We start from the raw sequence: 15,477 nt of genomic DNA on the forward strand, positions 1-15,477 counted from the left end.
TTTTCGGGTTTCCGGCACACGTAGGTGTGTCTGGAAATGAAGAGGCAGATTTACTGGCAAAAACAGGTGCATCTGAGTTACTACCTAGAAGGTATCCCATTCTCTGTAATGATTTTTTACCAGCAATTAGGAATTCTATCTATAAAAATTGGCAACAGTATTGGGATATGTTAACCGCAAATAAGATGAGAGAAATTGATTGCTATATCCCCTTGGAGGTATAACATGATGCCCCGAAAATGTGAGACTACTCTTTGTCGTCTCCGCATTGGTCACACTCTGATGACTCACAAGTTTTTGCTGGCTGCCAACACCAACCATATTGCAACGACTGTTTGATACCCTTGACAGTGAGTCATTTGTTGACTAAATGCCCCAATTCTAGCACAGAAAGAAATAGATATCTGTTTGAGGCTCGGGGTGAGGATGGCAGGTTCATCCATGCCAAGATCCTTGGACATGATATGTCGTACAATGCCAGTGGCATTTCTAAATTGATGTCAGAAGCAGGCCATCTATTTAACTATTACAACATATTTACTTTTCTGGTTTTAATTGAATATTATTTTAGTCTTTATCTATAATAAATGATATCGGCATCAATGACCTTCGATGTGAGGATGCCAGAGAATTTCAAATCAATTGATCAAATCCTAGTTGCTACCAAGAAGGTATCCCATTCCCTATAATGATTTCCTACCTACCATCAAAAAATTGTTTTGTAATAACTGGCATCAGCAGTGGGATAGTCTAGATGGCAATAAAATGAGAGAAATAACAAATATCATATTTCTTCGTAGGTATAACATGTTGGCCCATAAGTAGATGTCTCTTTGTCATCTCCGCATTGGTTACACTCGGTTGACACATGAGTTTCTGCTAAATGGCTTAGACCAACCATATTACGATGACTGTTTGGTACCCTTGTCAGTGAAGCATTTGTTGGTTAAATGCCCCACTTGCAGTACTGAAAGAAATAGACATATGTTTGAGGCTCGAGGTGAGACTGGCAGGTTCATCCTTGCCAAGATTCTCGGACATGATATGTCGTACTATACTTGTGGCATTTTCAAATTTATATCAGGAGCAGGTATTCTGAAAGCTATCTAACTTATAAGGATGTTTTTGCTTTATATTGTTTTAAAATGAATGACTGTTTATTTAGTTTTTTATTTGTTTATGATAAATGATACCGGCGTCAATGACCTTAGGTGTCAGGATTGCTAGATAACTCATAATCAATCAATCAATCAAAGGTAGCTCTCTCTCTCTCTCTCTCTCTCTCTCTCTCTCTCTCTCTCTCTCTCTCTCTCTCTCTCTCTCTCTCTCTCTCTCTCTCTCTCTCTCTCTGTCATCCAGTTTGTCCTTTGATTTAAAAAAAATTAATTAAGGCATGAGAAGATTACTTTATTCTTCTACACCACAGTATCACTCACCTTAGGTCACAATTATGTATAGATACGAGGAAGTTCGTGAATTCTCTATTGTAATAATTCAAGGTATATGCAAGATTCTTAGTTATACACCAGCAAATATAGTAGCAATGCTTTATAGGGTCTTTGGAGAAACGATGATATTAATGGTATTCTGTTATATGATAGCACACAGTTGATTTATGAGATTGATAATTACACTAATACCTCTGGTCACGAGTAACTTTGGATACAAGCAAAATGGAGTATGAACAAACAAATTTTAATTGGGTTTCAACTATTGCATTGGTATATGAGTAAAACTCTCAACCCGTTTAGGTGTTTATTCCTGGACAAATACGAGTGAGACTATTATGCTATACATACAGATCAGTCGACCCTTACCCATATGCTACCCCTAAAGTTTGAGCAATGATTCTATTCAACGACAATTCAAGGACTCATTTACAATGATATTTTATAGAAAAGGCAAATGCAGTTGTCTCTAGATAGATTCCATGTGAGAAATGAACGCAAATGTAAAAAAAAAAAAAAAAAAAAAAAAAAAAAAATCCAAAGTGTGTAAATTAAGTGATTCAGGTAGTAATAATGAAAGTTATTCGAGAGAGAGAACTGATATTTTACCAGAAATTCCCATTGAAAGTTTCCCTCATGTTTACTGCAACTTTCCTCAAAGGTAAAGAGCGAGTCAATTTGTCAATTATTTATTGTTTTCACTGTGAATTAACTTTCTTTACTCATTTTTTATGTTAGGGGTTATAACTAGTATAATAATTACCCTTATGAAACCTTTAAAATGCGTGTATATTTGTGTTTGAGGACGTGTGGAAGGCATCAATTGAATTTCCTTTATTTCCTATGGGAAATTGGTTTTAGGGTACAAGCACTCTTGGTTGCTCGCTTGCTATCAGAGCAAATTAATCTCATAATACAAGGTACTGCACTATAGAGTTAAATATTATAGACCTTTTGTAAGTGGCTTGTTGTATTTTTTATATTGCTGTAATAAAACTTTAATTATGGTCTGTCTTTTATTTGTTGTTAGTGTATTTAACTGTGAATGTCAATGCTTCTTTCACTTTTCAGTCTTGGCTGACATAAATTAATATTTCTGTGTAGTTATATTAGTAGCATTCTTAGTGGCCAGGTCATATTTGCTGATTTTTAATATTCACTGATATTTTTGTTACTCAACCCAGCATTGTTAAGAGGCGACTTTTTTATATAGTGTTAAGAGCCGGGACAATGCCAAAAATTTTGTTGTTGTTTCTGAACACTCCAATTGTTCGGGATAACCAGGCTATATTTTGAATGAAAGTATTTATAGAAACGGTAGATTAATCAGTTTTACAAATAACCATTTTTAACCATTGTTTTATCATCAATCTTCAGATCTTATATATTGTTAACATATAACAACTTTTCATATCATTACTTATAATATTAAGTTACCTTGACATCACTGTTTTTTTGTTGTTTTTAATTTGTATTATTTTTACAGAGGGAATGTTGGTATATTTTGTTCAACACCCGGGATACCATTAGTAAGATGTGTTCCCAGAAAAGTGGCAGCACATATGCTGTTGACTGGTCTTCCAATATCTGCAGATGAGGCATTAAGAGCTGGTCTTGTATCAAAAGTTGTTCCTGAGAGTGAATTAGGTAGAGTTTTGATTTTTATTTTATAAGGTAGAGCCAATGGTAAGAAATTGTAAATTTTGATAAATACCACTTGATTTTGTTGAAAAGTATTAAACAGACTGGTATTATTATGATGATCATTAGTTAGCAGTAATAGTACATAAATAATATTTAAAGTGAAACATCATTATAAAGCTAAAAATGTTTTTTTTTTTTTTTTTTTTTTTTTATCAAGATATGCATTCAAACTTAAAAATGCCTTTGATTTTTGTAAGGTCAGTCTTTTCAAATTAGATTTCCTATGATTTTGATGAATATATTGGGTACCCACTCTAGTGACAGTGACTATTTTTCTGGTAACACACTTTTTAAGGTTATTTTAATGGTCAAATATAGTTTAAAGGGCAAGTAGCACATAGCACCTCATTTGTTAATGATTGTTTTCCTGAAATATTTTTTTATTTCGGACTAATGCCCAATATTCACAGTTCTTACATTGTTTGGAAAAGTAGCTCCATCAAAGTCATAAAAATTTTAAGAAAGTTTGTCCTTAATTTTCCCATAGTATGCTCCCTAGTCTGTCTTTCTCGCTGATTCCCCACTGGTAAGAGGGTAACCCTGCTTGTTCGTTTCTTAAACTTATAATTTTTGGGTGCCATTTTAGCTCCAAATACCTTGCTTTCTATTTGAAATTGAACGTTTTTTTCTTTGAACCTTTCAATTTTCGGGAAGTAATTGGATTGTATTTTGCCAAGGGTCAGGGGAGCTTCGGGATCACTTACCCAATTAGCCTACCCTCTTAATGAGAGAATGCCGTGATGAAGTCATTGAGCTTCAGCATCGTATTTCATTCCCGTGCTGAAACTTGGTGACGAGCAAGAGAGCTCTCAAACGTGGGAAAATTGCTCCCCCAGTTCAAATCTAAATTCACTCTCTCAGCTTTTTCTTTCTCTCAATATTACACTCTTAATAAGAAAATGCCTTGATGATCGAGCATCAGCACGGAATATCATTCCCGTGCCGAATATTGATGACAGGCAAGAGGGCTCCAACTTGGGGAAATTGCTCCCCCACTTCAAATCTAAATTTCTCTCAACTTTTTCTTTCTCTCAATATTACTCTTTTAATGAGAAAATGCCTTGATGAAGTAATTGAGCTTCACCACGGCATATCATTCACGTGCTGAACTTGATGACGGGCAAGAGAGTTCTCGAACTTGGGGAAACTGCTCCCCCAGTTTGAATCTGAATTTTTCTCTCTCTCTCTCTCATCTTTTTCCTCATCCTAATATTACTTCGACCTTCTCCTAATTTTATAAACTTTCTTTTGTGTTGCTGTCCAAACTCTTGAGAAAAATTTCTCTTATTGTATATGTGTATATATGTACATACCTGTATATAAATTTATATTTTTTCTTTTTTGATGGCGTGGATGTGTCTGCATCCATTATAGCTGCGCCCCCCAGATGCTCAAGTCTTGACGAGGAAGGGGGGCTTAGGGATTAGCAGCTGGGGGCTCTAATGAATGATGGAAACTGCTTTCCCACTGGATCTTGGTGCCCAATTGTTGATCCAACTAAATTAGTCAGCACTTTCTCTTCTATTCTCCCATCTCTTCCTCTTGGGCATGAACTTGTTGACGACTTTGGCTTGTATGAATTTGGTTTTGACTGCTTCTTTGGATTTGGCACAGGGTGAGATAGATGGCATTCCATCTGAACCTGTACCAATTTAGATGCCATCGCCTTCTGGCAGACCCCATTGGGTGCAGACTTAGTCTGTTTAGAGTTGGGCTCCAGTGATCCGGTTTTAAGTCACCCATATTTGCGGGTAATGGGTGACGCCAAGCATTGGGGTCGTCGGTGGGAGGGGCTAACTACCCCCACTGATCAGTGTACGCCCACCTAAAGAGAGGCAGCCCCTCTCTAATATAGGACTGGTCCCTGCTGAAGTCTCTTCTCGTGTTGGTCCACATGGGATAGGACGACTGACATCCTCCAATAAGAGGTGGATAACCTGGCTTGCTTCTTCTGTAAAAACTAACCCCTCTGTTGATGACCTGGAAACTCTGAAGGACCATTCTACTAATGCTCAAAAACAAAGTAATTTGGGTGACATGGAGAATTTACGAATCCTTCATGTAACTAAAATTCCCATAGAAACTAATTATGATGTGCTGTATAAATCATTTCAATGTTATGGTCACATCAAAGAAATTAGAATGAGGCTTGAAGGTGACAAATGGGATTCATGGATATCATTTGATAACCATGATGAAGCATTTAATGCAATCAGTAATATAATGAATATTAAGATCAATACCCCCCAGATACTGAAGCCTTGATGAGAATGAGGGGCTTAGGGATTAGCAGCTGGACTCTAATGAACAGTGGGAACTACTTTCCCACTGGACCTCGGTGCTCAACTGTTGATCCAACTAAATCAGTCAGCATTCTCTCTTTTCCTTTTGGTGATTTCTTTTATTCTCCCATCTTTTCCTTTTGGGCTTGAACTTGTTGATGACTTTGGCTTGTTTGATTATGCTTTGTGCGTCTTTGCATTTAGCACAGTGTGGGATGGACGCCATTCTATCTCAACCTGTACCAATTTAGACGCCATCATCCTCTGGCAGACCCCATTGGGTGCAGACCAAGTCTGTTAAGACTCGGGCTCCAGTGATCCGGTTTTAAGTCACCCATATTTGCGGGTACTGGGTGACGCCAGTCATCGGAGTCACTGGTGGGAGTGGCTAACCACACCCACTGACCAGTGTACGCCCACCTTGAGAAGGAGCCCCTCTCTAATAGAGGACTGGTCATCGCTGAAGCCTCTTCTCGTGTTGGGCAACATGGGATAGAAGGACTGACCTCCTCCAATAAGAGGTGGATAATCCGGCTTGCTTTAGAAAAAAAAAAAAACCCTTCTGTTGATGACCTGGAAAATACAAACATGGACCTCGGTACAGACAGTTCCAACTCGGGTTGTAATATTGTTACATTGGAACCTTATTCACGTTATGTAAAGAATAATAAAATAAAAAAACACTAGAGAAGAAGAGAGTGAGAAATGATGACGGTACAGAAAGATTTAGAAAAGTAGAAATATTACCTGGTCACTATGAAGTAGTGAATTATGAGAATTTTTTTTTTATTTTAGAATTTGAAAATGGAAGAAATGAGTGTGTAAATGTTTTTAAAGCAAACAGGGAAATAGTTACTTTATGTGGAGGACAGCCAAAAATTCTACCCCAAGGAAATGGAAGTCTCTTGATAGAGAGACTATCCCCAATACAAGGGGAAAGATTGAAAACACTTTCAACATTTGATGGTCATAGTATCAAATGTGTTTCGCATCCCACTTTCAACCAGAGTAGAGTTGTGATATATGCTCCAGAATTGCTGGACATAGAGGAAAAAGAAATTGAGGATGAACTGAAGAGTCAAGGAGTAGTAAAAGTAGTCAGAATGAGAAAGAGAGTTGGAGAGCAACGTATTCCTCTTGCTACTTTGATTATAACATATGATCAGTGCAGATTACCGAATGTTATTAAAGCTGGTTGGCTATCTTTGAAGGTCAAACCATATATCCCTTCACTATTACGATGTTATCATGGGCAAATGTATGGCCATTTAAGCCAGAAGTGCAAAAAAAAAAAAAACTAATAAACCAGCTGTTTGTGCCAACTGTGAAAAAAAATAGTCATGGAGTATGCATAGAAAATCCAAATTGCATACATTGTAGGGAAGCACACCCAGCTACATCTAAATGCTGCATTAAGTTTATTTTTGAAAAAGAAATTCAGGCCATTAGGACCATGGAAGGCTTACTTTTAAAGAGGCTCCTAAAAGAGCTCTTGAAAAGCAGATAAGACCGGGACAACCTTTTTCAATGGTTCTGAAGAAAAACTTGCCAAGGCACACAGACGAAAATTATATCCCCACTTCTAATATAAAGAAACATATGAAAGTAGTTAAAGAGGTTGAAAGTCCCATTGGAAATTTATACCCAGATATTGTAGAAAAATCAAAACAGATACTTAGAGATCTGAAAGATATTCAAAGGCCATCTACTTCTATTCAAAACAATAGTACAAGCCTCTCTCAGGCCGTGTCCTTACCAATGCTGATGGAGGTTCCACTTGAAACTAATTTATATGGTGAACCTGTAGTGGGGAAGGTGCAAAAACCTGACAACTCACAACCTTTTAATCGAAAAAGAGAGAGACCTCCATCTCTCTCGCCTCCTACCATAAGAAACATTAAATCACGACTTCAAATAAATATATCTTGTCTGCTGGTGTATCTGATCAACTAGAAGGTAAATTGCATAAATCAGAAATTCAATTCAAGGTCCACCATCCTCCTCAACAATTAGATCAAAAGGACACAAAAAAAAAGATGAACACAAAACCCAATATATCAAGATCCTCTCTAGAGATACAACCGTGAAATATTCTTAGATCAAATATTGCCAATGGGAAGACTTCATCCAAGGTGTCTTCCAAAAAAATAAAACATAGTTTTTTCCTCCATTCTACAATGGAATTGTAAGGGTTTAAGGGCAAAATATAAAGAACTCAAGCTCCTCATGTATGAGCACTCCCCTATAACTGTATGTCTACAGGAAAGGAAGCTCGATGCTAATACTTCTTGTCCTCGAGAGTATGTTAGCTATAGGACACCATATGATCAACGAGCAGGGAGCCATGGGGGAAGTCTTATATACGTTCATCGAGATGTTCCCCAAGTATCTTTGCCTATCTGTACCCCTCTGCAGGCAGTGGTTGTACAGATTGATATAGGGAGAAAATACACAATCTGTTGTCTTTACTTGCCTCCAAATGATAACATCTCATATGATAATATAGTAGAGGTGATTAAACGACTCCCACAACCTTTTCTCTTACTAGATCTTAATAGTAGACATCCTTTATGGGGTGATGTTTTGGCAAACGCAGGGTGTAATATTATATCATCAATTTTGGAGAATGAAGATATAGGAGTCCTTAATACACGAGAACCCACACACTTTCATGTTTAGACAGGTACCTTGTCCTGTATTGACCTATTAGTTGCAAGCTCTGTCTTCTCTATTTTAATTGGAGAACATTAGATGATTGGCATACTAGTGATCATGCACCAATCATTATAAACACCAACAAGGGTCCACCTTTACAGAGATCGCCACGATGGAATCTTGATAAAGCGGACTGAGATTGATTTTGGGAGCTAAGTGATATTGAAGGAAATGCAGAACAGTTTGAAAGTGTTGATGATGCCATAGACTTACTTAATGGAACTCTTCACAGAGCAGGAGTCAATTCCATTCCCAAAACAACAGGGATATTCAAACGACGACCAGTCCCCTGGTGGTCATCAGAACTAATTGCCCTCCACAGAGCCACAAGAAAGTCTTTAACTCGATTGCACAGGCGCCGTACTGATGAGAATTTAGTCATATACAAGAAATGTAGAGCGCAGTTCCGTCGTGCCATGAAAGAAGTTAGGCGCCAGTCTTGGGTGTCATTTGTTTTCTCCATTAACAGTAGAACACCAACATCATCTGTGTGGAGGAAAGTGGAATAGATATAAGGCAAATTCACCCCAAACCCACCACCAGTGTTAAGGGTAAATGGTCAGTATATGATTGGAGCAACTGAAGTTAGCAATGCCCTGGCTGACCATTTTTCAAATGTATCATGCAAGTGTCAAGCACCTCCTGGTTACCAGTATAGAAGCATGGAAGAAAAGAAAGTTTTAAATTTCCCAACAAGAAAGGAAGAGTCATACAATTCTCCTTTTACTGAAAGAGAATTTGATTCTGCACTTGCTACATGTAACGATACAGCCCCAGGACCTAATGGAATTCCATATGCAATTTTTAAATACAAAGTTATTCATTTTAATCATTAATAGAATATGGCATGATCGTAGTTATCCAAGTGTTTGGGAACTAGCCATTATTTTAGCCTTTTTAAAACCCGGTAAGGACAAGTTTGTAGTAGCAAATTATAGGCCAATTGCATTGACATCTTGTTTACGTAAAATCATGGAGAAGATGGTCAACGTTGACCAAAGACTGATGTGGTACCTTGAAAGGAATGGTATTTTATCACCCACTCAATGTGGATTCAGATAAATGCACTCAATGACTGATGTGTTGATACGACTTGATTCCACTATTTGTGAAGCCTTTGCTTCCAAACAGCACCATGTGACAGTCTTTTTTTTTACCTTGAAAAGGCATGATACCACATGGAGATATGGTATACTTAAAAGAATTCATGAGTTTGGACTAAGAGAAGAACTACCACTATTTATTCAGTCATTTCTTTTACAGAGTTTTTCAAGTGCGAGTGGAGGAAACTATCAGAGAGTAAATGCCAGGAAGAGGGAGTTCCTCAGGGTAGTGTGCTGAGTGTAACCCTGTTTGCACTAGTAATTAATGGGATATCCTCAGTCATTCCCCGGGATGTTCTTTCAACATTATTTGTGGATGATCTCTCCATATCATTTGCTGGAGCTAGAATTGCAATGGTTGAGAGAAAAATACAACTCTCAATTGAAAAAATTATCCAGTGGGCCGATATGAATGGATTTAAGCTCTCCACAAGTAAAACTACTATTGTCCATTTCTTTCGTATCTGGGGAGTACATCTAGACGTGGATATATACATTAAAGGTCAACAGATCCTATGCGTAAGTGAAGCTAAATTTTTAGGTTTGATATTTGATTGTAGGCTAACATGGGTTTCTCACTTAAAAGCGTTAAAAGCTAAATGTCTTGAGGCTCTGAATCTTTTAAAAGTATTGTCCCATACATCCAGGGGGGTCAGACTGCAGTACTATTTTAAAATTATACAAGGCCTTGATTTTTCCAAAATTAGTTATGGATGTGAAATATACTCTTCAGCCTACCCAAGTCGGTTAAAAATATTATATTTAATACATCATGCTGGTACTAGCTTGTCGACAGGAGCATTTAGAACCTCGTCTTCTATTATTCGGTATTGGTGTAGATTTCAAAGACTCCCTAATTCTTTAGCCTTTCAGACTGCAAGCCTTGTAAGGAACTCAACATACTTTGAGTTGCACCCAAAATCTCCTCAACCTTATTATTAGAATTAAGGTGCTTCCATTTAATGTATCATCAACGCCTCCACGGAAATTACCTTAGGTATCTTTTTGTAAATACTTTATTGGAGTTAAGAAGAATATGATTGACTTAGAATCCAGGTCTCTTTTTATGGAACATGTTGCAAAACATAAGGGATTGACTTTTATATATACTGATGGCTCCAAATCTGATGCTGGCATTGGATTTGGAGTACATAGTAATGGTTTTAATTGTAGAGGTGCACTTCTGTAACAGCTTCCATATTTACTGCCGAACTGTATGGCATACCAACTGCTATTGAGAAAATAGTGTTGGAAAAGGAGGGTAGTTTTACAATTTTTAGTGATGCAAGGAGTGTTCTTCAAGCTTTAGAAGTTTTTAATTCTAGTAACCCTCTTAGTTTTGAATATTTTAGAATGGCTTTTTATTATTGGATAGAGAGGTATAATGGTTCGATTTTATTGGGTTCCAGCACATGTAGGTGTGTCTGGGAATTAGAAGGCAGATTTACTTGGGAAAAATGCGGCATCTGAGTTGCTACCAAGAAGGTATCCCATTCCCTGTTTTGATTTCCTACCTAACATCAAGAGATTGTTTTGTGATTAATGGCAACAGCACTGGGATAGTTTAGATGGCAATAAAATGAGAGAAGTAACAAATGTCATGTCTCCTTGGAGGTATGACACGATGCCCCGAAAATGGGAGACGACTCTTTGTCATCATATTGGTCACACTCTGTTGACACACGAGTTTCTGTTGAAGGGCCAACGCCAACCGTATTGCAACGACTGTCTAGTACCTTTAACAGTGAGGCATTTGTTGACCGAATGCTCTAGTTATAATAACTTAAAAATAGATATTTGTTTGAGGCTCGAGGTGAGGATGGTAGGTTCATCCTTGCGAAGATTCTTGGACATGATGTGTCCTACTATGTGAGCGGTATTTTTAGATTTATTTCAGAAGCAGGTCTTCTGAAAACTATTTACTTCTATAATAACATTCAACTTTTATGGTCTTAATTGAATATTCTATTAATTTTTATATAAGATAAATGATATCGGCGTCAATGACCTTAGATGTCAGGATGCCTGAAAACTTTAAATCAATCAATCAATCAATTAAGATCAACAATTTGAACATCAAGGGTGCTCTTTGCGATGGGGTACCCAAGGATCTCGATATATAGAAACCTGCAGATTGGACTGATAAAAGTATAGATGTAGTTGTACCCTCCCAGAGAATGCCAAAACCACTAAAGTGGCTTATTGCTTAGTCTATAGGGAGTATAGGAAATTATGTTAAGATATGTAAATTTCTTCAAAAGAAAGTAGGTACTATCGCACCATGAGATATATCTCGGTTTGGAAAGAAGAGTTTCCTCATAATTACCAAATCAGAAACACAATCTATTATACTTTGCAATTTAAATACAGAGAATGATTACATAAATTGGATGTGAAACCCCATCTAAACTTCAGTTATGGGAGGTGAGTAGTTTTTAAGAGACATGAGTTTACAGAAGAGAAGATATTAACCATGTGTCTTTTAACTGTGTGGAAAGTGCATAAAGTCCCTGGAACGTCAATGATTATCCTGACTTTCCAGGATGCTGATGTACCTTTCCACATTTATGTAGAAAATGAACGGATTAAAGTTTGAACTTTCAAGCAGAAGCCGTTGCAATGTTTTAATTGCTTTAGATATGGGCATCCATCTAAAGTTTGCAAGAATGATAAAATGTGTAGTACTTGCTCCAATGTTTACCATGGAGAATGTACACTAAAGGCCAATCATATAAACTGCAATTTGAATCATAAATCTACTGATAGGAGGTGCCAACAATATAAGTTAAAAGAGGCTGCTCTCAATAAATCCAGTATCGAACACATAAGTGTGGGGCATGCTAAGAAACTATTGAGTAAATCAACAAGTTATGCAAAGGTATTGAAATCAGGAGAAAAAATGAGGGAGGTGATATCCAACACACCTATTACTGCCTGTATTCCCTGGGAAATAAATTTGCCATTTCATAAAATTCTGCAGGATAGTGCAAGAATATCACCTAAGGCTTTGCTCACCTCTATTAAACCTTTGTCCCCCACTCCAACGGATAATGCTAACCTCTCAGGCTATATCTTTGCCTGATTTGATGGAGGTTTCACTTAAAACCGAGTTATCAGGTACTGTACACCTGTTGTGGTGAAAACACCAAAACCTAATAAATCACCACATGTCAATAGGAAAAGAGAGAGACCCCCATCTCTCTCACCCCTATCCATTAAAAACACCAAAATTATTATTATTATTATTATTATTATTATTATTACTAGCCAAGATACAACTCTAGTTGGAAAAGCAAGATGCTATAAGCCCAAGGGCTCCAATAGGGAAAAATAGCCCAGTGAGGAAAGGAAATAAGGAAATAAATAAATGATGAGAACAAATTAACAATAAATCATTCTAAAAACAGTAACGTCAAAAAAGATATCTCATATATAAACTATAAAAAGACTCCTGTCAGCCTGGTTAAAATAAAAACATTTGCTGCAACTTTGAACTTTTGAAGATGTGACATTTGTTACTTCTCTCATTTTATTGCCATCTAGACTATCCCAGCGCTGTTGCCATTTATCACAAAACAATTTCTTGATGTTAGGTAGGAAAACAAAACAGGGAATGGGATACCTTCTTGGTAACAACTCGGATGCTGCAATTTTCGCCAGTAAATCTGACTAGATTGCGTAGACTCCGTACTGAGGAAAATTTAATAACATACAAAAAGTGTAGAGCACAGTTCTGTCGTGCCATGAAAGAAGCTAGGGGCCAATCTTGGGTATCTTTTGTTTCATCAGTCAACAGTAGAACACCACCATCTTCTGTATGGAGGAAAATAAAAAAGATTGCCGGCATATTTACCCCAAACCCACCAACAGTGTTGAAGGTAAACTGTCAGTATGTGACTGAAGCAATTGATGTTATCAATACCCTGGCTGATCATTTTTTAAATATATCATGCAAGTGTGAAGGAGCTTCTTGTCACCAGTATAGGAGCATTGAAGAAAAAAAAAAATTTAAATTTTGCAACAGGAAGGGAAGAGTCGTATAATTCTCCTTTTACTGAAAGAGAATTTTATTTCGCACTTGCAAATTGTAACGATACAGCCCCTGAACCCGATGGAATTCCATATGCAATGATTAAACATGTACATTTCATTACGAGGTTATTTATTTTAAGCATTATTATTAGAATATGGCATGATCATAGATATCCAAATGTTTGGGAACTAGCCCTATTTTAGCCTTTTTAAAACCCGGTAAGGACAAGATTTTAGCACCAAACTATCGACCAATTGCATTGACATTTTGTTTATGTAAAATTATGAAGATAGTCAATGCCAGACTGATGTGGTACATTGAAAAGAAGGGCATTTTATCACCCATTCAATGTGGATTGTGAAAATGCACTCAACAACTGATGTTTTGATATGACTTGAGTCCTCTGTTTGTGAAGTGTTTGCTTCCAAACAGCACCATGTGACAGTCTTTTTTTACTTTTAAAAGGCATATGATACTTGGAGATATGGTATGCTTAAAACCATTCATGAATTGGGATTAAGAGGGGAGCTACCACTGTTTATCCAATCTTTTTTTCACATTGAGTTTTTCTAGTGAGAATGGGGGTTAACTCTGATTATCATAGAGTAAATGTCCACAAGAGAGAGTTCCTCAGGATGGTGTGCCGAGTGTAACCCTGTTTGCACTCGCAATTAATGGGATATCCTCTGTCATTCCCCAAGATATCCTCTACACTATTTGTGGATGATCTCACCATATCATTTACTGGAGCTAGAATTGCAATGATTGAGAGAAAACTACAACTCGCAATTAACAAAATTATTCAGTGTGCTGATATGAATGGGTTCAAGTTTTCAACAAGCAAAACTACCATTGTACATATCTGTCATATCCGGGCAGTACATCCAGACCCGGATGTATACATGAAAGGTCAACGGACCCCATGTGTAGGGGAAGCTAAAATTTTAGGATTGATTTTCCATTGAAGGTTGACACTTAAAAGCATTAAAAGCGAAATGTCTTGAGGCTCTGAATCTTTTAAAAGTATTGTTCCATACATCAGGGGGACCGTAAAACTATTTTAAAATCATACAAGTCCTTATTTTTTTCAAAAAATATTTATGGGTGTGAAATATACTCCTCAGCCACACCAAACCGATTAAAGATATTAGATTCAATACATCATGCTGGTATTAGATTGTCCACAGGAGCATTTAGTACAGAGAACTTCAAATCAATCAATCAATCAACCAAGCCTCCTTTTTAACACTGGTAAATTACCTTTAGACCTTTACAGGAAGTCTTTTATTGTTCGTTATTTGTTTAGGTTGTAAAGACTTCTTAATTCTTTAGTGTGTCAGACTGCAAACCTTGTAAAACATCGTAGATATTTTGAGTTGCACCCAAAATCCTGTTCAACCTTATGGTTTCTGGGTAAAAACATCAGTAGATAGTCTAGATATAGGTAGAAATAAAGTATTCCAATATAGGATATCATGAACCCCTCCATGGAAATTACCAGAGATATCTTTTCGTAAATATTGTATTGGTATAGAAAAGAGCATGACTAACTTAGAAGCCAAGTTGCTCTTTATGGAGCATGTTGTAGAACATAGAGATTAGACTTTTATATATACTGTACTGATGGCTCCAAATCCACTGCAGGCGTTGGATTTGCAGTATAGAGTAGTGCTTTTAATTGTAGAGGTGCACTTCCTGTAGTATCCTCTATATTTACTGCCAAACTATATGGCATACTAATTGCTATTGAGAAAATGGTATTGAGAGACGTGGGCAGTTTTACCATTTTTAGTGATCCAAAAAGTGTCCTACAAGCTTCAGAAGTTTTTCAATCCAATAACCCTTTAGTTTTAAAGATTTTAGAGGGGCTATTTATTATTGGAATGAGGGTTACAACAGTTCGATTTTGTTGGGTTTCAGCATGTGTAGGTATGTCTGGAAATGATAAGGCAGATTTATTGGCAAATAATGTTGCAGCTGAGTTTTTACCAAGAAGGTATCCCATTCTTTGTAATGATTTTTTACCTAGCATTAAGAAGTGGGATTATAATAATTGACAACATTAGGATAGTTTGGTTTAAAATAAAATTAGAGAAATATTGAATGTTATATCCCTTTGGAGATATAACATGATACCCTGAAAGTGGGAGACTGCTCTTTGTCGTCTCCGCATTGGTCACACTTGGTTGACA

The 15,477-nt window shown here is 36.9% G+C and overlaps 1 protein-coding gene across 1 annotated transcript in view; it reads left to right on the top strand.

Moving 5' to 3' along the window:
- The window catches only part of LOC137614832 (enoyl-CoA hydratase domain-containing protein 3, mitochondrial), a 121,357-nt gene that overhangs the window by 58,652 nt on the left and 47,228 nt on the right, over positions 1–15,477 (top strand). The window contains exon 3 of the mRNA XM_068344493.1: positions 2,935–3,095. Coding sequence (XP_068200594.1) covers positions 2,935–3,095 — 161 coding nt within the window. The remainder of the gene's footprint in view (positions 1–2,934; positions 3,096–15,477) is intronic.

This window comes from Palaemon carinicauda, chromosome 21, assembly GCF_036898095.1.
Source record: "Palaemon carinicauda isolate YSFRI2023 chromosome 21, ASM3689809v2, whole genome shotgun sequence".
Taxonomy (NCBI): domain Eukaryota; kingdom Metazoa; phylum Arthropoda; class Malacostraca; order Decapoda; family Palaemonidae; genus Palaemon; species Palaemon carinicauda.